The sequence below is a fragment of the Aquarana catesbeiana genome, linkage group LG02 (assembly GCF_042186555.1).
Source record: "Aquarana catesbeiana isolate 2022-GZ linkage group LG02, ASM4218655v1, whole genome shotgun sequence".
NCBI classification, from domain to species: domain Eukaryota; kingdom Metazoa; phylum Chordata; class Amphibia; order Anura; family Ranidae; genus Aquarana; species Aquarana catesbeiana.
The window spans coordinates 181,201,915-181,225,495 of NC_133325.1; the positions used below are offsets into that span (position 1 = coordinate 181,201,915).

Genomic DNA, 23,581 nt, shown 5'->3' on the forward strand with positions numbered 1-23,581 from the left:
ACCAGAACAATAAGTCTGAACACTTTTGTAGTGCTAAACCCCCCCAGAGAGCCACTGGATTATATGTCTCTGTATACCTACCTGGACATGACATAACTTGCTCACCCAGCACTTACTGACACGCCTTTGGAGTACTTGAAACAATTTATTTGAACTTAAACAATGTGAGGGAAAACCAATTAGTAAGGCAATAAAACAATAGATTGACCCAAAGAGAAAATTGGCTAAATATTTATTTATTTTTCAATCTAGCAATATATGAGTCAGCAAAGTCTATTTGGCTAAAATGGCAAAGGCTATTTGACTAGACAAAGGCTATTTGGAACCGTTAAACAGTCTCTCTCCTCACTGGTCATTGGTAGGTGGAGTAAGTGTTGGCTGGCAATGGTGGGTCCCTTAAAGTGATCGCAACAGTCCCAATAGCAGAGGAAGCCCTCTTCCGAGGGGATAAACTCTTCCCAAACCCAGGCTGACTCACTGGATCTCTGTATGCTCATGCATACTCAGTTCAGTTTAATGGACAGGGAAGAAGGGTTGTTAGTTCATTTTTTTTTTTTTTTCCAGTTGAATTAGTCTTTCCTTCTCTTAAATAGAAGCAGTGGGAAGGTCGAACTCACAGGGTGTTCACCTCCTACCCTCCCAGGGCATAGATTCTCAATTTCCTAGTACATATTCTGAGTGACAGTATGTCTCTGGGTTTCTTGGAGAGGCTGCTCATCAGTCACGAGCATCGGGGTCCTGGTCTCCAGCAGCAGGGTTCGGGACTCACTTGGCAACAATCACTAGCAGCAGGACTCCAGTCTCACTTGAAAGCAGTCACCGATGGTGGGATTCCAGCCATACTTGACAACGGCCACCAGCAGCTGTGTTTCTTACAGGTCTGCAGCTTGATTCCCTACTCCCTCTCTTGCGTTCACTCATGTCCTTCTTTCTGTTTTTTTTTTGTCCCCCCTTTACTGTCCTTTCAGGTTCATCCAGACACCACCACTCCACTTTCGTGGGGGGGGGGGGGGGGAATGTCAAATAGTGTGTAAAATTATGACTCCAGTCATATTGTAAATTAAATGTTATCAATTACCTTTCATTGCAGCTCTGCAGTTTGAAAAGGAAATAAGGCTACCTGGAGAAATTCTGTACATACAGATGGTGTACAGAACTCCACCAGAAAATGTAATTTCCTGATAGACTCATGGCAGCATATGTGTGGGTTTAGCCCCGCCTTTACTACTACCCTATAGGACTCCACTCCCATAAATCTTTACTCCTATTTTTTTTTTTTTGTCCTCCTCCGAAGGACCTAGTTGATGGTCTTCCTACCCGAAAATTGTTCTCTGTTATGCCAAAGCAGCAGGTGAGAGAGGTGGTATGGACCAGCAGCTAAAGTCCCTTGTTGAACGGGTCGTTAGAGTCTCTGAAAGATGGAGACCAGCCAGACCCACAAACCTCCTGCAGAGCCTCTTCGCTCACCAGTGAGGGAGACACAGGTTCAGGATCCATCTGCTGCTTCCCCAAATAGTGACTCGAAGGGGGAAGATTCCTGCATGGGGTTTTGATTTCGCTCTGCTGTCCCCCTTGGTTAAAGCCATCAGAGAAGGATTTAAATTGGGAAGATCCAGTGGCTGCTCCAAACAGAGGTCAAGCATTTGGAATCCGCTCCTCTGATGGATGCAGCCGTGATGAGGCTGGTCAAACATGTGACCCTTTCCCTGGAAGACACGGTCTCTTTCAGGGATGCAGGTTTGGCCTGCAAGCCAGCCTTAGCCCTGGCCGCAATGTCAAAAGCCATGGAAGTTTGGACAGATAACATGGATGAGACGCTTAGGAACATCTCGGAAGAATTGGCCACAGGAGTTCACTCATCCAGAAGCTGAAATCTGCCTTTCTACTTCTAAGCCTGGCCGTGAATTCTCCAGATCATGGCGGTCGAGGCAGTCTTCCTTCGAGAAATCCACCAAGAGCGATTTGACAGAACAGACTAAGTCTCTTTTGAGATTGAGCCCGCTCACAGGCCAGGTGGGGGCTCGTATTCTCCGCTATCGGCATGTCCAAAATCCAAGACTTCCGGACCATCAAAACGGTCTCTTCAGGCCATACCTGGACCTTCAGCAGCGCTCCCAGGCTCAGGTGTGTTCCCACGTCTCCTCCGGCCTCAGAAGAAAAAAGGCATATCCTATTAGCCTATGTAGACTGTTGGAACAAGGCGCTGCTATTCCCATACCAGACAACCAGCGAGGCATGGGGATTTACTCCTATCTCTTTATGGTTCAAAAGAACGGTGCATGGAGGCCCGTCATAGATCTTACTCATCTGAACCGCTTCATCAGAAAAGAGGTTCAAAATGGAGACGCTGTCCACAATCCAGCAGTCGGTCCAACCACAAGACTGGCTAGTTTCTATAGATCTAAAAGATGCTTTTTTCCACATTCCGGTAGCAGCGGATTTCCAACAGTTTCTCTGGTTTGCCATAGGTCAGCTTCACTTACAATTTGCCTGTCTCCCCTTTGGGCTGTCGACCATCTCCACGTCTTTTATTGGCTATTGTGGCTCGGAGAACCATGGGGATCCATCTCCATTACTTAGACGACCTCCTCCTGCTGGCTCATCACTCGACTCCTAGAACACAGGGGTCAGGTCATCTCCACTCTCCGGGAATTTGGATGGCTCCTGAACCTAGAGAAGAGTCAGTTGGAACCCTCAGTCCCTTGTGTTCCTCCGGAGCTCGCTTAGATACAGTGAGGGGCACCATCTTTTACCCAAGGAGAAGGATGCGTTAGTTTGAGACAGGATTCATGTGGCTCTCATCTCCATGCCCTCCAGTGTATGAGGGCCACGATGCCAATGGTGAAGTGGGAACAGTGGAGGATGTGGCCCTTCCAGAAAGGCTTTCTCCAACAGTGGTCATCGGGCAGCAAAGTCCAGTGCATTCACATTACTCCGGCCATGAGGAGTTCTCTCCCCTGGTGGCTCCAGCGGAAAAACCTATGTAACTGTCACTCCATTCTTCCCATTACATGGGTCACAATAATGACAGATCCCAGCAACAGGGGTGCTCATTGTCTGATGAAGGTGGCACAAGGCACCTGGGATTTTTCCCTCTTGGAACAGTGTCGAACATATTAGAGCTACGAGCAGCGTTCCAGGCACTTCAGGCATTTCGCTATTTGACAACAGGGGCATCCGTATTACTCATATTAGACAACGCGACGGCAGTGGCCTACATAAGGAGACAAGGGGGTACTTGAAGCCTGTCCCTGCTACAAGAGGTAGAGCCAATTATGTCCTAGGCAAAGAAGAACCTAGTTAACATATCGCTAGCATATGTACACATAGGTTGGACTTGTGTCCTTCTTCCTTTTTTTTTTTTTTTTTTTCTTCAACCTCGCCTACTATGTAACTATGTACCAGGGATCTAGAATGTTCAGATGGACGTCCTCTCTCGAGTCTGTCTAGACGAGTGGCCTCCCCACGAGGAAGTGTTCAGATGGATCCTAACCTTAGGGACGTCCCCAGAAGTCAACCTCTTTGCCTCCCCATGCAACAAAAAACTGGCTACTATTCAAGGTTCAGGGACCCTCAGGCCTACGGGATTGATGCCCTGACGGAGCAATGGTGGTTCTGCAGAGCCTACACCTTTCCTCCAATCCCTATTATCCTCCAGTTCCTGCGGAGACTCCGGATGGGAGAAGTGGAGGTGATGGCCATAATTTCTTACTGACACTTCTCAGTTTTCGGGAACCGGTTCCCCTGCCGCTCAGACCAGACCTGCTGTCTCAGGGCACAACACTACATCCCAGCCCGGCTCATCTGCGCCTAAAGGCTTGGTTCTTGAAAGGGGCTGGAGGCACTAGGGTGCCCGGAAGCGGTCATTCCCACACGCCTGAATGCAAGGAGAAGCACCAACCAGGTTTATGAAGGTTATGGGCCAAATTCACGAACCATATGTTTTTCAGAGCCAACCCATGTCCTGCAAAGGAAACCGAGGTTCGCCAAGTGGGATCTCCCGCTGTTGCTCAAATTTTTCTCACAGCTCGACAAACTACCCTCAATCAACTTGTCCTCAAAACTACCTTTTTTGGTAGCCATTATCTTAGCAAAGAGGATATCTAAGATCAAGCCTTAGGGTTGAGTCCTTTCTAACCTTTCTTCCCTGACAGAGTGGTTCTAATCCCGATGCTGGGGGTAAACCCCAAGGCCACCTCAATTTTCCATGAGAATCAGGCAATCGTGCTTCCCACTTCTTCCCCCTTTTTTTTTTTTTTTTTTAATCAGCCGGAAGCCTGGAGTTGCATCCCCTCAATGTAGGAGTCACCTTGAGACAATACCTGGAGGCCACAGCTCCCTTTCGACAGTTTGAGCCTTTGTCCTGCTCCACGGGAAGAACAAGGGGCTTAGAGCCTCAGTCGGATCCATTGCTGCATGGATTGCTCAAGCTATTTAATAGGCCTATAAAGCAAAGGTCTTGGCGCCTCCAGAGACGGGTGACAGCACATTCAACCAAAAGCATCTCAACTTCATGGGCAGCCTCACATCACATAGCTCCCGAAGTGATCTGCAGGGCAGCCTCCTGGTCATCAATCCACACATTTGGTCTCAATGTATTTAACCTGCTGCTCTGTCTTCTGTTAATTTTGGTTTACAAGTACTGTCGGTTGACAGTGTTAAATCTTTTGTTCAGCATTTTTGCCCTCCCCCCACCAGGTGTGTATGGCGTGTCATTTCCTCCACGTATGCTGCCATGGCGTCTGTCAGGAAAACAGAAAATTCCCTATCGAATACTCTTAACGTAATTTTCCTTTCCTGATGGACTCCATGGCAGCAGGAGTTCCCTCCCAATGGCTGGAGTATTAAACACGGCCGCTGGCTTGGAGCAAAGATTTATGGGAGTGGAGTCCTATAGGGTAGTAGTAGAGGTGGAGCTAAACCTACACGTATGCTGCCATGGAGTCCATCAGGAAAGGAAAATTTACAGTAAGTATTTGATAGGGAATTTTCTGTTTTTCCTGCTTGTGTGATTGGCCCACTGATTTTTCCCAGGAGTCTGCACTAGGATACAAATTAGCTTTTTGGCATTACCTGCAACAAATTTTATTTTTGGTGCGATACTCCCAAAGAGAAGTCATGTCTAAAGAGATGCAGACTCTGCTGCAGGTGCAGCAGCTGATTGATAATTCTTAAAGCGCTCCCATACAGATTCACTTTACACATGGACACAGACTAACAAATTAATTTTCTGTTTTTTTAAATAGCAAAGTATCAGTTTGTTTTTTACGATCCATGCAGTGTGTATAGATCAGCGTGGTTGTTTTTTTTTTTTTTTTTTTTTTTTTTTCTCTAGAAAAGTAGTTACTCTTTAACCACTTGCCGCCCGCCCCACCGTAAAATGATGGCGGTGTGGCTCTCGCTCGACATCATATGACGGCGCCCAGAACCGCCACTCTCGCGCGCCCGTGGGGGCGCGCATCGCGGCACTCTGACGGAGGCTCTTTACCACGTGATCAGCCGTGTCCAATCACTGCTGATCACGATGTAAACAGGAAGAGCCGTTGATTGGCTTTTTCTCACTCACGTCTAACAGACGCAAGTAGAGGAGAGCTGATCGGCTGCTCTCCTGACGGGGGTCTGTGCTGATTGTTTATCAGCGCATCCCCCCCTCGGATGCCCACCCAGGACCACCAGGGATGCCACCCTAGAACACCAGGGAAATGACAATCAGTGCCCATCCCCAATGCCTGCCAGTGCAATCAGTGATGCCCATCAGTGCCACCTCATTGGTGCCGCGTTATCGGTGCCTATCAGTGAAGGAGAAAACTTGCTTATTTACAAAATTTTATAACCGAAACAAAACTTTTTTTTTTTTTTTTTTTTTTTTCTTTTTCTTTTTCTTTTCAAAATTTTAGGTTTTATATTTGTTTAGCAATGAAAAAACAGAGGTCATCAAATACCCCCAAAAAGCTCTATTTGTGGGAACAAAATCATAAAAATTCTGTTTGGGTACAGTGTAGCATGATCGCGCAATTTTCATTTAAACAGCAACAGTGCTTAAATCTGAAAATTGGCTTGGGCAGGAAGGGGGTGTAAGTGCCCAGTATTGAAGTAGTTAAAGATGGCCTTCACGCTCCTGTATTACTGAATCAGGGCTGGTGCAAGGATTTTTTTATACCCTAGGCGAAACTTCATTTTGCCGCCCCCCCCCCCCCCCCGGCTCCACCCTGATTCCACCCCCTTGGCCCTGCCCATGTATACCCCACCTTTTTAATGAAGCGCCCATCAAATGCAGCCTCACCGGCGCCCATCAAATGCAGCCTCACCGGCGGCCATCAAATGCAGCCTAGGGTGCTGGCATCTATATTGCCAGTCAAACCGCAGGTGGTATTCAGGGGGGCACCTTCACTTAAGGACAAAGTGGCACCCAATATCTTTGATCCCCCAGTTTCGAGGCCTAATTTCTTTTCTGAACTGACAGGATATTTTCAATGCAGAAGATGTCAGGTTTGTTCGCTGAATGGATGTAGGAGTAGAAGAACGATGAATTTTATCTCCACGTGTACACGCAAGTCCTACACCATCGAGCCCTTTATTACATGCTCCACCACGGGGGTGGTTTACTTGCTGCAGTGCCCGTGTGGCCTGCAGTATGTGGGCCGTACTAAAAGACCCCTGCAGGTGAGATTAAATGAGCATATTAATAACATTAGGAGAGGGTTCACAAAACATTCTGTGTCGAAACACTACTTGACAGCTCATCGTCGAGATCCCACGGGTACAATTTTTTTGGGGATAGATAAGTTTAAGCCCCACTGGAGGGGGAGTGTCCTGGTACGTAGCATCTCTAAATTAGAGATGGCCTGGGTTCATAAATTGAAGTCCTACACCCCCTTTGGTCTTAACATTGATGTAGATGTTAACGCCTTTATAGATAACTCTTAGGCAGTAATAGTTTGTTTTTGTTTTTTTGTTATTAGTTTCTTTTTATGATTCAGTTCCTTTTTATAAGCGTAAACAGTCTGTCTCTAATGATATATGTGGGTTTTTGATTAGTTGTTTTTAAAGTGCCCTCTCATTTCAGGGTAAACGGTTTCCTAATTATATTTAAAATTAACATTTTGTATATATATTTATTTATATCGTATAGGTTTTTGACCCAATTTTTATTTTTATTTTTATTTTTATTTTTATTCTTATTCTTATTTTTTATTTTTATTATTTTATTTTATTTTTTATTTTTATTTTTAATTTTTAAATTTTTTTCACATTTGAGGTTGAAACTTCGAATTGTAGTGCGCGTATTTCTTTCACAGAAACATGCACATGTAATAGACACCACTTATCTATACACACAGCCCTGTATTTATGAGGGGCCTTTTTTCCTTGTTTTGGGTTTAACTTATTAATTTGTTGCAGCAGTAATTCTGCAATTTTTGGCCTTTTTTGTTTGATTTTTATAGTCTTGTTAAAGATGTTTTATTTATCATTTTTCTGTGCCTTAAACATCTATTACTTAGGTAACGTTTTGTCCCTGCCCACACTGCTTCCCTTAGTTGAGATGGCGCTTTCATCCTGTTGTGGCAATGAGATGTTGTTGATGTGTCTATATAAGCGGTGAGTCGGGACGCTGCCCATATCCCGTGACCATGTCCTGTTGTGACGAAACGGCGTAGGGAGGAGGAGCTACGTCCCGACGACACCGCGATCCATATACCCGGAAGACACGGGTTACTTTGAAGCCGGCCGGCTTTTTCTTACGTGTTTTACTTCTATACTTCTGTAAGTGCAACCTTTAATTTTTATATTTAATAAAACGCTGGTTTTATGCTATGTGGAGCACTTCTGTTTTTTGCATGGTGACATTTCCTTGTTTGCGGAGGCTGGTGGGAGAGAGTCCCTGGATCTGGATGCTGAGTGCCTGCCTTTAAGATCCCTGGCTGGGGTTGCAGCCATCCGCTCCCTGGGTCTCCTGTAATTAAGAGACCATTTTTGTCTGGTAAGAGGCAGCAATTTTTCCAAGAGGTGGAGGTCTGTCTACGCACTCTAATTTTTACCACAGCAAGATTTTGTTAACTTGTCTCCCAGTGCTCTGTGAAATAATGTATTTTCTTTGCATATCAATCTAGCACGGATGGACTTCCATTATTATTGTTTTTGTTGAGTCACGGACTGATTTTGGGTTTATTGTATTTTTATTTTTTTTTTATTTTTTTTATTCATTTATATTTTATTTTTTTTCTTCATTCATCACGGTTCAGTTTTTTAGTCACAGATTTGTCACATTATTATCCCTACAGTTATTTGAGATATTCACTTGTCACCGATTGGGTCATGCAATATTGATCTTTTCATACGGACATAGTCAATGATTTCTGTGTCATATTTAACCAACAGCATTTATTTTTAAAGCGTGTATTTACATTGCTCAGCACTCTTATGAAACTCATCTACCTAATGATCACTATTCACCTTCGTATCTTTATGAAGTTTTTTACCTCTAATTTTTAGCGCGACTTTTTTGATATATATATGATTTATGGTTTACTACTTTTTAGTCGCTGCTTATATATATTAGTGTAAGCGCAATTTTTGTTTTTACCTTTCTAGATTCTGTAATTTTTATTGCTGCTAGCACTCACATTATCTCACGGTTAGCCCTCATTGAGTTGGCCGCGATTACCCAACCTTACTTATGGATATCTTTGAGTTCAGAGCCACCAGGGTGGTTAACACCGAAGGTGTCTTTAAACCTTATAAGAATGGTGATAGCGATATTGGGGGATTGTTCATGCGATTAAAAAATCTGGTCGTTTCAGAGATTCATACCCAGTGGGATATCGCTTTTCTAGAAACTTATGTCAAAAAACATATGGTACCCCGAAGCCTTAGGTGGGATGTTGGCCCCCAGAAAGGTGAGAATGATTTAGAAGGCTGGTACAAACATTTCAATGAAGCAGGTATTAGTCTCCTGAGGTTCCTACTCGAGAGAAAAGCCAGTAAACTGGCCAGACTTGATGAGGAAATTAAGCAGATTAAGGAGAAGCTCACCCCTTTTCAAACGGGAGAAGAGTATTTGGATAGATCCAAAGGCCTGCTTAAACTTTTGGAGAAAGAGGATAAAGAACAAAAATTAAAAAAAGGAAGAAATTTAATAGGGATATAGCGGACTATGAGTCTCACTCAGTATTTGAATGGCAAAAGAAACTATTTGCAGAACAAAACGGGGAAGCCACTCTATCGATGGATATCACTCCATCTGCTGATAATCAGGGCATGATTAACACTCAGAAAGGCCCATATGTTGCGAATAACAATGTTGCGGCAGCACCTCAGGGGGCACGTATGCTCCCGGGCAGGGCTCAATTACCACCCCCCCAGAAAATGAACATCAGACGTTCTTCCATTCCGTATCCATATTCCAGCCAAGCTGGATTGGGTGCACAATACATTCAGGAGGGAACTCTGTCTCAACAGCCATATAGATTCAGTTCACCCCACCGAGGATTGCAACGTGGCCGGGGAAGAGGCAATATGCGAGGCCCACCCTCAACACGGGGGCGTGGCAGTGTTCCTAGAAATAATACTAGTTACAACTACAATAATTATACCTATAATGGGCACCCACAAGGAGGCCACCTAGATCAGCGTATGTCTATTCCACCCCATCTTCGAGGCCCTGGATATGTCCGCCCCAATCATTATGGCGAACAATCTGTAGTCCATTATGAGGATAATTATAGTATTGATTATAATGTACCAGTTCAAAATAATTATGCACCTCTGGGTGATATGAGGTACCCAGAAGGGGATTTTCACCAACCACCCTCTGGACCTAGGGAGGGCAATGACAGCTCTGGAAGGCAATATGCCCCTTGTCCCATTGAAGACACTGTAACTAACCAGTCTTATCAGCCTGGATATCAGAACTGGGATTTTCCCAGGGCCAACCAGGGTACAAAAAGACTGGTAGAACTAAGAGAGGAACTAGAGGGGGGAGGCGCATTAAATCCAAAAAGACCAAGGACATAGATGGTAATGGAATTTTCAACCTTAGTTCACAGGCTCTAACTGACTCTGAGATCAGAGTGCTTGACAAAGGTTTAAAATTTGCCCCACCCCGGAATATCAATAAGTTCCAAACGTATATGGATATTCACAAATACGTTAGAAAACTTAATATCCAAAGATATATGGCTTCAAATTCCGCCAATCCCTCCAGAACTGTGAACGATGTCTTTTCCCACTCAGGTCTGTCTAACGCGTCTTTGTTTAACCCCCCTGGTCACCTCTCTCCCTCTCTTAGAGTCTTTAGAGACTTGGCCTTAAAAGAATTGGACGATATGAATGTAAAATTCGTTAGGAATAAGGACATTCAGTCGGGTATTGAGTCTTTGTGCAATAACAAACAACTCGTCATCCGCCCTGCGGATAAAGGGGGTGGGATCGTCATTCTGAATAGGAGTGATTATATGCATGAAATGTACCGTATTCTAGGTGATGACACGACCTATACTCGGTTACCATCTAATCCTAACGCTACTTACAAAATGGAGTTGGAGGTTCTGGTCACTAGAGGCCATAGCTCCGGCATCTTGAACAGTAAAGAAAAGTCTTTTCTGATCCCTAGGGCACCCAGGGTACCGGTTATTTGCTACTTACCGAAAATACATAAGAGCCTTGTTTGCCCCCCGGGACGTCCCATAGTCAGTGGGATAGATTCCATCACGTCCCGGGTGGGCAAATACATAGACTTTTACTTGCAGTCATTGGTACGTACTATGAGGTCCTATGTCAAAGATACTCGTGATGTCATCAACCTCCTTTCAAATCACGTACGGAGGGAAGGGATGTTGCTGGTAACGGCTGACGTCACCTCCCTCTATACGGTCATCTCCCACCAATTAGGTTTGGAGGCCGTGTCGGACCATCTTCACCGATTGTCTAATCTCCCGGATGAACAAATTCAATTCATTATGTTATTGTTGGAATTTGCGGCAACGCATAATTTCTTTTGGTTTGATGGGAATTATTATCGTCAGGATAGGGGGGTTGCTATGGGGGCAAAATACGCCCCTAGCCTGGCGAATCTTTTCATGGCCAGGTGGGAGAAGGATGTCGTCTATGCCCAGCCAAGGCCTCAGATGGCCTTGTGGGTTTGCTACATAGACGACATCCTCCTCCTGTGGGATGGCACGGCCTCCGATCTATCTGAGTATATGTGCCTTCTTAACAACAACGATAGGGGCATTCAGCTCAACTATGAAGCTAGTCCAGAACAGATTAACTTTTTAGATCTCACTATTTCTATCAGTAATAACCAATTTGTCACTTCTACATATTTCAAACCAACTGATAGGAACTCCTTTATCCCCCATGATAGCTGCCACCATGCTTCATGGCTTAAATCTGTACCTAAGAGCCAGTTCCTTCGGCTTAAGCGGAACTGCACAGATGTTGCCACCTTTCGTAATCAGGCACAAATCTTGACTCAGAGGTTTGTTGCCAAGGGGTATTCCCCAGATTTTGTGGCTAGCACATTGGATCAGGTTGAGAAAGTGGACCGTAAGGATTTACTTGTGGAACGAGTTGGGGATCGGGTTGATGCTCCATTTCGTTGCCCTTTTATCACTGACTATTCCTGCCAACACTTTAGAGTTAAACGTATTATTAATAAATACTGGCATGTCCTTAGAAATGATAGGGTGCTGGCATCTATATTGCCAGTCAAACCGCAGGTGGTGTTCAGGGGGGCACCTTCACTTAAGGACTAAGTGGCACCCAATATCTTTGATCCCCCAGTTTCGAGGCCTAATTTCTTTTCTGAACTGACAGGATATTTTCAATGCAGAAGATGTCAGGTTTGTTCGCTGAATGGATGTAGGAGTAGAAGAACAATGAATTTTATCTCCACGTGTACACGCAAGTCCTACACCATCGAGCCCTTCATTACATGCTCCACCACGGGGGTGGTTTACTTGCTGCAGTGCCCGTGTGGCCTGCAGTATGTGGGCCGTACTAAAAGACCCCTGCAGGTGAGATTAAATGAGCATATTAATAACATTAGGAGAGGGTTCACAAAACATTCTGTGTCGAAACACTACTTGACAGCTCATCGTCGAGATCCCACGGGTACAATTTTTTTGGGGATAGATAAGTTTAAGCCCCACTGGAGGGGGAGTGTCCTGGTACGTAGCATCTCTAAATTAGAGATGGCCTGGGTTCATAAATTGAAGTCCTACACCCCCTTTGGTCTTAACATTGATGTAGATGTTAACGCCTTTATAGATAACTCTTAGGCAGTAATAGTTTGTTTTTGTTTTTTTGTTATTATTAGTTTCTTTTTATGATTCAGTTCCCTTTTATAAGCGTAAACAGTCTGTCTCTAATGATATATGTGGGTTTTTGATTAGTTGTTTTTAAAGTGCCCTCTCATTTCAGGGTAAACGGTTTCCTAATTATATTTAAAATTAACATTTTGTATATATATTTATTTATATCGTATAGGTTTTTGACCCAATTTTTATTTTTATTTTTATTTTTATTCTTATTTTTATTTATTTTTATTATTTATTTTTTATTTTATTTTTAATTTTTAATTTTTAAATTTTTTTTTTTTTTATTTTATTATTTTTTTTCACATTTTGAGGTTGAAACTTCGAATTGTAGTGCGCGTATTTCTTTCACAGAAACATGCGCATGTAATAGACACCACTTATCTATACACACAGCCCTGTATTTATGAGGGGCCTTTTTTCCTTGTTTTGGGTTTAACTTATTAATTTGTTGCAGCAGTAATTCTGCAATTTTTGGCCTTTTTTGTTTGATTTTTATAGTCTTGTTAAAGATGTTTTATTTATCATTTTTCTGTGCCTTTAAACATCTATTACTTAGGTAACGTTTTGTCCCTGCCCACACTGCTTCCCTTAGTTGAGATGGCGCTTTCATCCTGTTGTGGCAATGAGATGTTGTTGATGTGTCTATATAAGCGGTGAGTCGGGACGCTGCCCATATCCCGTGACCACGTCCTGTTGTGACGAAACGGCGTAGGGAGGAGGAGCTACGTCCCGACGACACCGCGATCCATATACCCGGAAGACACGGGTTACTTTGAAGCCGGCCGGCTTTTTCTTACGTGTTTTACTTCTGTAAGTGCAACCTTTAATTTTTATATTTAATAAAACGCTGGTTTTATGCTATGTGGAGCACTTCTGTTTTTTGCATGGTGACATTTCCTTGTTTGCGGAGGCTGGTGGGAGAGAGTCCCTGGATCTGGATGCTGAGTGCCTGCCTTTAAGATCCCTGGCTGGGGTTGCAGCCATCCGCTCCCTGGGTCTCCTGTAATTAAGAGACCATTTTTGTCTGGTAAGAGGCAGCAATTTTTCCAAGAGGTGGAGGTCTGTCTACGCACTCTAATTTTTACCACAGCAAGATTTTGTTACATTATTTCACAGAGCACTGGGAGACAAGTTATTTTCTTTGCATATCAATCTAGCACGGATGGACTTCCATTATTATTGTTTTTGTTGAGTCACGGACTGATTTTGGGTTTATTGTATTTTTATTTTATTTTTTTTTTTTATTCATTTATATTTTATTTTTTTTCTTCATTCATCACGGTTCAGTTTTTTAGTCACAGATTTGTCACATTATTATCCCTACAGTTATTTGAGATATTCACTTGTCACCGATTGGGTCATGCAGTATTGATCTTTTCATACGGACATAGTCAATGATTTCTGTGTCCTATTTAACCAACAGCATTTATTTTTAAAGCGTGTATTTACATTGCTCAGCACTCTTATGAAACTCATCTACCTAATGATCACTATTCACCTTCATATCTTTATGAAGTTTTTTACCTCTAATTTTTAGCGCGACTTTTTTGATATATATATATATATATATATATATATATATATATATATATATATATATATATATATATATATATATATCCTAACAATGCAGCCTACCAGCGCCCATCAATGAATGTTTGCTTGCTTCCATTCATTCGGGGGTCGGGACACAGACACAGTCCTCCGCCGCTGTGCCTCTGACACTATGTGCAAACGGAGCGGCGGCTGCTTGCTGATGCTGAGACTTAGTTGCTTGCTGCAGAGAGAAGAGAGTAGGAACACCAGTAGCTGGGCGCCCTAGGCGGCTGCCTAGTTTGCCTAGTGGTAGCACCGGCCCTGTACTGAATGATCAGTTAGTGATCTTCTTAAAGATGGCTGCTGCATTCATACGCAAGTAACTGTTCGACTGAACTCTGACCTTTCCACAGTAGAAAAATTCAGCAACAAGAAAGGTAACAGAAAAGTAATTTTAGCCATTATGTTATATAGCCATGTGCTATACGTTTTTGTTAGCTTGTATAAATATCTCCCGGTCAGAATAAAGCCTGTGTGCTCATGCTATGGCATCAGTGAATCTTACAGTCCTTGTTTGAGGTTAGATAATACTTTCTCTTCTCTATTTAGAGGCAACTCCTTACTGTATCTCCTTCTGTTTCCACAATATGCCTGGGCAATTTGTTTTATGGCCTTTATCTTATCAGGTAATTGCTGATTTGAACTCCCAACAGTAAATTGCTCCTCAGGGAAAATGCTGTCCTTGTTGGTTTGCGTATATTTTTTCATATATAATAATTTTTTATTTTTTTTTTGTAAAAGGACGGCAAGGCACCCCATTCTATTGTCCAAATTGACTTTTTGTTTGGGGGGGGGGGGGGGGGGTACAAATATGAATGGTGGTCAGAATTTCTATTGAACTGCCTTTTTTTGTTTTATTACACTGGCATATAAAATGGCTTTAAATTTTTTTTTTTTTTTTTTTTCCCAAACTGCTGTGCAAACAAAGTAGAATCTGGTTACTAGGGCTACATAAACTTGTGTACTTATTAATAAATACATGTAATCTATTCACAAGCCCATGACCTAGAACAGTGGTCCCCAACCTTTTTGGCACCAGGGACTGGCTACGTGGAAGAAAATTGTGCCAAGGCTCAGAGGTGGGAAGTTGGTGGTGGTGGTGTAAGCTCGCCTTTTTTTTATTTTTTATTTTATTTTCCCATGGGCAATTTGTCAGGGCAATGGCTGGTGTTAGCGCTTAAATCATCCTGGCACCATGCTTGATATGGTGTCAGGGTGATCGAAGCACTTTCTTTACATTGTAGTAATAATAAATGAAAGGGTTCAACTCACTATAATGGGGAATCAGTGGGAGCCCAGAGCTTGTCACTTGCCACGCTGCCTGCCACTAGATGTGGATTGTCCCTTGCCACATCACTTGCCAGTGCCACCAGATGTGGATTGTTACTGCATTGGTGGCAGCACTGGTCCATTTAGCACAGAGGCAGGAGAGCGGTGATGCTGGGTGGGTGGTGAGAGATATCATCTCTCTGCCGTACCTCCGACATTAAAGAGGCTGACAGAACACTGGCTGTGAGGGCGGCAGAGAGATCATCTCTGCTTGCCCGTCCGTTCGCTTCTCTCACCCACCTGGCTCTTGTGCCGCCCGCCAGGCTCTTTCATGCCAGCCACGGAGAGGCAAGGGCTGGTAGTGGGCCGCGGCCCGATAGTTGGTTGGGGACCCCTGACCTAGAGAATTAAAATACAGGCAAAAAGATTGCTCCATAAGAAATGTTAATCTGGCTGGACATGCAACTTTGGATTATTTACTTCATTTCAAAAGCTTGATCTTTTCAGATTTGCCCATATATCTCTATTTTTAAGTCTGTATGATGCAGCCATTTAGCAAGCTGCAAAAGATGACCAATGTGGTTATGGAGTAACTCCAGCTTAATGATGAGAGTAGTTGATCGGACAGTTAATGTGGGGAGAGTACAGAGAGATTGATTGCAAAGTTTTATTCACATTGGGAATTTCCTCAGACTGATTGCCATACTCAGGTGCTCCAATCTGTAGGGAGGATTTCCTAAACCAACTCTCATATAAACCAAATGTAACGGAGCAAAGAAGAGCTCTATAGATAACTCATTGGACTAAATACAAAAAATACACTATACTTTATTTCATGTAGCAAATTTTAAAATTACCTCACAATACCACGCATGCCAAATGTGCAAAAACCAAATACCCACTTCTCTCAATCAAATATCACTCATGTTCATAGTACCTATAATCTACTATAATAGTACATCAACATAACAATCGTATTTGGAAATGGAGTAATTCAAATATATTTTGGCTACTCCTCCAAATTGGAAGATAGTTACGTACTTGATTCTAGAAACTGAGCCAGTGGGTAAATATTTATTCCAAAAAGGAAATGTCATGCGCTTAGTTCCAGAAACTGAGCATGTAAGTTAATTATTCCAAGGTGTATAAAGAAGTTTTAAGAGTCTTCAGGTATTGACCAAAGTTCCAGAGCATGTTAATCGTATGCACTGCAGAGCCTCAAATGATACATTGGGTGCACCCTTAAATCACTTTGAAAGGGCACTGTGGTCCAGAGGAGGATGTTTTACAGAGTCTGTCTGTTCCCTTAGATCACTGGTTCTCAACCCTGTCCTCAAGTACCCCCAACAGGCCATGTTTTTTTTGGGAATTTCTTAGATAAAATAGCTGTCCAAAATACCAAGCCATTGACTCTGATTTAAAGCACCTGTGCAAGATGAAGGAAAACCTGCAAACATGGCCTGTTGTGGGTACTTGAGGACAGGGTTGAGAACCACTGCCTTAGATAACCAAACCTATATTCTGCTGTAAAGACCTCCCTCGCACATCAGTAAGGGCTCATTTCATAAAGCCATAGGCATGAAAGACTTGAATCCCTAAAAACGTTTGCAATCAGGTGTCCATATATACCATATGATCAAGTTGAAGCTATTGCTTGTAATCCATGTATAGTCTTTGGCTTAAATCAGAGTAATCAAAATAATGCATATGTACATGTATTATCCTGGTCAGTCCGTGTTATATCATAGAGGATATAGACCTTGCATGTGCTCCAAGGTGTGCATAGTCCTATACCCATGACCTAAGTACTTGTAGTCCATATGGTCAAACCAAGACTCTTGCTTTATAGTCCATGTAACTCTCCTTGGCTCAGATTGGAGTAAAAAAGATGTCCCATGCAATATGGACTTATCAGTCCATATTGGATGACCAGTGAGGTGGGCCGTAAAGGACAAAGCCTAACCGTTTTGCCGGATATCCACCAGCTGCTTTAGAGGTAAACACTGGGCACTATGGTCAGCATGTGCTTTTAAAATTGTTTGGAAATGCAGCTTGGCAGCCATTTTCAATGTCATGCACACACTCAATTGCATGACATCACCGCTTCTAGTGCTAACCACAACCTGCCTACCCAAATTGAAGGGGCAGGTACATAAAACTACTATAAGGCCAAACCAATATCTTCCAAAAAACTAGGTACATTCCAAAAAAGAGGGAAGCGAAGGATAAAAATGAGTTGTTAGAGACAAAAACATGTTTTAAACGAAATAAAAAACACACACACACACACACACTTAAGTCTTTTTCATGCCAGTTTTACTGCTGATTCCCCCAAGGTTTTTGAGGATTTGTTAAAACTGGTGCACGAAGAATCTGGTACAGCTGTGCATAGTAAGTACTGGCTTCTAAGGCTGGGTTCACACTGGTCCGACAAACGCTCCGACATTGGGAGCTCATGTCGCATGATGTGTGAAATTCAATGTTTCCCTATTGGAGCCGTCCTAACTGGTCTGACACAAGTCGTTCTGACTTTAGAAATGCTCCCTGTACTACTTTGGTCCAACTTTGGCGCCCTGCGGCCCCCCCACCCCAAAGCACCTTGTCCCCATGTTGATGAGGACAAGGGCCTCTTCCCGACAACCCTGGCCGTTGGTTGTCGGGGTCTGCGGGCGGGGGGCTTATCAGAATCTGGGAGCCCCCTTTAATAAGGGGCCCCCAGATCCCGGCCCCCCACCCTTTGTGAATGAGTATGGGGTACATCGTACCCCTACCCATTCACTTAGGGAAAAAGTGTCAATGAAAAAACACAGTACACAGGTTTTTAAAGTAATTTTATTAGGCAGCTCCGGGGTGGTCTTCCGACTTCGGGGGTCTCTCCGGTGTCCTGATCTTCTGACGGCTCCTCCGCTATCTTCTGCAGCTCTTTTGCTAGCGGTTGCCCAGACCTCTGCCTTCTTGTCTTCTGCCTTCGTCTTCTGCCTTCTTGTCTTCTTCCCTCTTCTCTTCTTCCGATGTTGACACGACGCTCTCTCCAGCTGGAATGCTCTCTGAGCGCTCCGCAATGGACTTATATAGGCGGTGACCCCGCCCCCTTATGAGGTCACTGTCCCGGGGCATGCTGGGACTGTGCCCTCATAAGGGGGCGTGGTCACTGGGTGAAGGGGGCGGGGTTACCACCTATATAAGTCCATTGCGGAGCACTCAGAGCATTCCAGCTGGAGAGAGCATCGTGTCAACATCGGAAGAAGACAAGAAGGCAGAAGTCCGGGCCACCACTATCGCAAAAGAGCAGAAAACCCGGAGAGCGTGGAGAAGAACCGGAGAGACCCCCGAAGTCGGAAGAAGACCCCCGAAGCCGGAAGAAGACCCCTGGTGCTGTCTAATAAATGACTTCAAAAACCTGTGTAGTGGTGTTTTTTTTGTTTTTTTTTTTACACTTTTTCCCTAGGTGAATGGGTAGGGGTACCACGTACCCCATACTCATTCACATAGGGTGGGGGGCCGGGATCTGGGGGCCCTCTTATTAAAGGGGCTTCCTGGATTCCGATAAGCCCTCCGCCCGCAGACCCCAACGGCCAGGGTTGTCGGGAAGATGCCCTTATTCTCATCAACATGGGGGCAAGGTGCTTTGGGGTGGGGGGGCCCGCAGGGCTCGCTCCGTCCCACCCCCATTCCTGACCGGCCGGGCTGCGTGCTCGAATAAGGGTCTGGTATGGATTTGGGGGGACCCCCACGCCGTTTTTTTCGGCGTAGGGGTTCCCCTTAAGGTCCATACCAGACCCAAGGGCCTGGTATGCTCTTGGAGGGGGAACCCATGCCGGTTTATTTAAAATTTGGCGCGGAGTTCCCCCTCAAGATTCATACCAAACACAGTGCCTGACATTGGCGGGGATCCAAGTCGGATCCCCGTTCATTGAAATTCGGACGCATGCCGGCTTCATGTCGCAGGTCAAAGTCGGATCCAAAGTAGGACGGCTGTCGCGTTGCACCAGTGTGAACCCAGCCTAAGGCTGGGTTCACACTGGTCCGACAGACGCTCCGGCATTGGGAGCTCATGTCGCATGACGTATGAAAATCAATGTTTCCCTATGGGAGCCGTCTTAACTGGTCTGACGCAAGTCGGTCCGACTTTGAAAATGCTCCCTGTACTACTTTGGTCAGGCTTTGATCCTACTTCAGCCCATTGACTATCATTGAAGTAGGATCAAAGTCGGATCCTTGTCCTAACCATCCGACTTTGGCATCCGACATTGTATTATTTCCTGCCCCCTGCTGTAGCCCCTCCTTGTGTGTTAGTTTTGATTGGTCAAAGGACAAGTGTACTATCTGAAAAGTCGGATCAAAGTAGTATCCTGTTCATGAAAGTCAGATGGCTGTAGGATCAATGTAGGACCAATGTAGGACTGATGTCGCAGAGCAACGTAGGATGAAAGTCGTACTACTGTCGTGTAGTATAGTGTGAACCCAGCCTAACTTTAGCTTGTTCAGTTAAGCATTGACAATAAAACCTAGAATCTGGCTACTATGCACAGCTGCACCAGATTGTGTGCTCCAGTTTTAGTAAATCGACCCCTAACTTGAACAAGCTGAAATTAGAAGTTGATTGGCACAGTTGCTACAGATTTTATCTGCTCAGCTTTTGCAAGTTCCCACCATTGTATTTTACTGTCCTTTGCATTGTTTCCTAGGTTGCAGAAGCAGATGGTTTGGGTACAGATCTGCTCACAAAGAAGATACAAGAGCACAGGAGCAACACCCAGAGCAAATAACTGGAAAAAGAGTGTCGTCACAGCTGGGGCACTTGTGGGATTGGGCAGCTTCTTGATTTATGAGACACAGCAAAGAAAAGTAAGTACCATTCAAAACCATATTATATGTACAGGCACACTCATTCCAGAATAGGTAAGTTTATAGGTAAGAAACCAAAACCGCATTTACAAATTTTAGGGGATGAGTAGAAGTTGTCAAGTAAAGGTGAGAAGGGAGCAAAAATTTCCAGGGGGTTTACAACTTTAAGTGGAGAAGGAATGGAGGTTATTGGGCAAGATGGGCTCTGTATGATGAATGGAGATTGCCAGAGAAAAGTAACCAGGAGTGAGTGTAGACTGGTGTAGCTGTGGGCACTTTAAAATGTAAGCTGTGATGTGGTGGTGAGTGGAATTTTTGGGTAGAGGTGAGTGGTGGGTTATTGTTGGCAGGAAAATTAGTTCTTGAGGAAGGGGTTAAAGGTTGGCATACCGAAGTTCGCTATGAGTTAAGGGGTGAATGGAATTCTGCAGAGAGTAATATGGTTAATAGAGGCGACTGGGTGTAATGCAGATCGGTGGCTAAAGTTCATCCATGATTGGGAGAGAAATGGGGGTTATGGGAGGGAGAAATGGAGATTATGGGAGAAAGTTAGTGGATGTAAACCTGATTCATGAAATTTGAGCTGGGCACATATATCTGTAGTGTTTTCTGATCTCTCTCCAAAGCACTGAGTCCCGTGTCTTTAAAGCTGAAGACCACAGATATACATGTAAAACTTATGTAGGGAGATTCGTTTCATCTCTGTATCATCTGAGGTTGTTTACTTTACTGGGTACATGTGAGGGTTTACATCCACTTTAAGACAGGTTGCTGGACAGAGGCAAACTGTGATCGCTAAAGTCATAGGTGTGACACGAGGGCTTTAAGGGCAAATGTGTTTTTTTGGTTTTGTTTTTTTTTTGACTGTGGAGCAGTGAGCTTGGGTGGTGTGGGCTAGAAGCAGGGAGCATAGTGTTTTTTCAATTTAAAAAAAAACAAAAAAACAAAACACTACTTGCATAAAATATTCATTCTAGAACACATGGTGCAAGACAAAGTTTGAAGTTATTGGAGTTTTAATTAAGTCACCTGTTCTCTCATCTGAACAGTGGCAAAAGTAAAAAGGGAACCAGAGAGCATCTCGCAAGATCCCAGCGTGCTGCAGCCCATATTGCTTTGTCTAGTGACCGCTCTTGTTTTGGTGTCTGGGATGTTTTCAGACCCCCTGCAGTAAACACGTCTTGCGTTTTTTGCTCTTCTCCTGGCCCATTTGCAGCCATATGGTAAAGGGCCATAATGCAGCTGCTTTACAGGCCCGGGGTTAAGCTGACAATGCTTCTGCCTTTTCTGCAGCCAATATTGCAGCTGCCCATAGGAAAGAACTAGGCCACCTCCCCAGGGTCTTGGCTAACTAACCATATTGGTAATTCAACCTACCCTGGATTCATAGTACTCATAGCTGTATTTCTGCTTGCAAGCTTGCCACTTTACTGAGAACATCCTCTGCCTGCATAGCAGTCTGCTTGGGAATATTTTTGAGTCCATAACATTGTCATTGTACATAGCCCTGATAAAGGGGGATTGCAAGATCCCTGAAACACATTGGCTATCTGTCTTTTTGCCCTGCTTGCTGTAATCGTTTGAACAATAACAACTTTGGACTCCACCATTAAGGATTTTTCATTTGGTGCTCTTTGACCTATTACACTAGTGTTCTATAATCTGTCAATAAAAATCACAGCTTTTAGTGTAAAAAAAAAAAAAAAAAAGCAGGGTTTTTTGCTATTTAGTCACTTTTTTTTTTTTTTTTTTTTTTTTTGCCTCCTAGGTCATTAACAATGAGTAGTAAATGCGCTGTTGATGCCTGCTTTTGTTTTTATAGAGCATAACGTAATCCGTGTAACTGTTTGAATTGTGGTTTACAAGGATTATTTACTGTGCCAACTTAATCTCTTAACTAAAAGGTAAAAACTGTCACTACTTTTAGAATGCATCATATGCTTGACAATGAACAAGCCTCATTTCAATATGTACTTTCTTCCCGCAAGTAAATGGGTAGGTAGATCAAGCACAACAGGTCTCTTCTACTTTTCATTCTAAGGCCGCGTACACATGGGCGGACTTTTCGACCGGACTGGTCCGACAGACTTTCGACGGACTTCCGACGGACTTTATAACGAACAGACTTGCCTACACACGATCACACCAAAGTCCGACGGATTCGTACGTGATGACGTACACCGGACTAAAATAAGGAAGTTGATAGCCAGTAGCCAATAGCTGCCATAGCGTCGGGTTTTTGTCCGTCGGACTAGCATACAGACGAGCGGATTTCTGGGTCCGGCGGAGTTACGACGTAAAAATTTGAAGCATGTTCCAAATCTAAAGTCCGTCAGATTTGTGACTGGAAATGTCCGCTGAAGGTCCAGTGAAGCCCACACACGATCGGATTGTCTGCCGGATTTGGCCCGTCGGCGTCCAGTCAAAGTCCGACCGTGTGTACGCTGCTTAAGAGATTGGCTATAGAAAACTTTTTTTTTTTTTTTTTTCTAATTTAGGTAATTTTCCCACTGAAGCAGTACGTTCTGGTTCTCTGATTTACTTTTGTTGCTCAAACTAATGAATGTTTTAAAAACCACAATAACTGTGTTCCTAATCTTTTGCTGTTTCATTTGATTAATGGATTGGCAATTTGTAATTAAGTCCAATGCCAACTCACGCCAGATTTTAAACTACAGTGCCTTGAAAAAGTTATACCCCTTTTCCAAATTTTGTCATGTTACAACCAAAAACGTAAATGTATTTTATTGGGATTTTATGTGATAGACCAACACAAAGTGGCACATAATTGTGAAGTGAAAGGAAAATGATAAATGGTTTTCAATTTTTTTTTTTTTTTTTTTTTACAAATATGTGAAAAGTGTGGCGTGCATTTGTATTCAGCCCCCTTGAGTAAATACTTTGTAGAACCCCCTTTCGCTGCAATTACAGCTGCAAGTCTTTTTGGGGCTGTCTCTACCAGCTTTGCACATCTAGTGTGAAATTTTTGCCCTTTCTTCTTTGCAAAATAGCTCAAGCTCTGTCAGATTAGATGGAGCGCACCCGTGAACAGCAAATTTCAGGTTTTGCCACAGATTCTCAATTAGATTTAGGTCTGGACATTGACTGGGCCATTCTAACACATGAATATGCTTTGATCTAAACCATTCCGTTTTAGCTCTGGCTGTATGTTTAGGGTCGTTGTCCTGCTGGAAGGTGAACCTCCACCCCAGTCTCAAGTCTTTTGCAGTCTCCTAACAGGTTTTCTTCTAAGATTGCCCTGTATTTGGCTCCATGCATCTTCCCAACAACTCTGACCAACTTCCCTGCCCTTGCTGAAGAAAAGCCTCCCCACAATATAATGCTGCCACCACCATGTTTCACGGTGAGGATGGTGTGTTCAGGGTGATGTGCAGTGTTGGTTTTCTACCACACATAACATTTTGCTTTTAGGCCAAAAAGTTCAATTTTGGTCTCATCTGACCAGAGCACCTTCTTTCACATATTTGCTGTGTCCCCCGCTGTCTCGCAAACAGGACTAGTTATGGCTTTCTTTCAACAATGGCTTT

The 23,581-nt window shown here is 43.7% G+C and overlaps 1 protein-coding gene across 2 annotated transcripts in view; it reads left to right on the forward strand.

Moving 5' to 3' along the window:
• SUOX (sulfite oxidase) overlaps nucleotides 1–23,581 on the forward strand; it is a 69,846-nt gene that overhangs the window by 38,899 nt on the left and 7,366 nt on the right. For both annotated transcript variants that reach the window (XM_073613962.1, XM_073613963.1), the window contains exon 3: nucleotides 19,874–20,033. In XM_073613962.1, coding sequence (XP_073470063.1) covers nucleotides 19,874–20,033 — 160 coding nt within the window. The remainder of the gene's footprint in view (nucleotides 1–19,873; nucleotides 20,034–23,581) is intronic.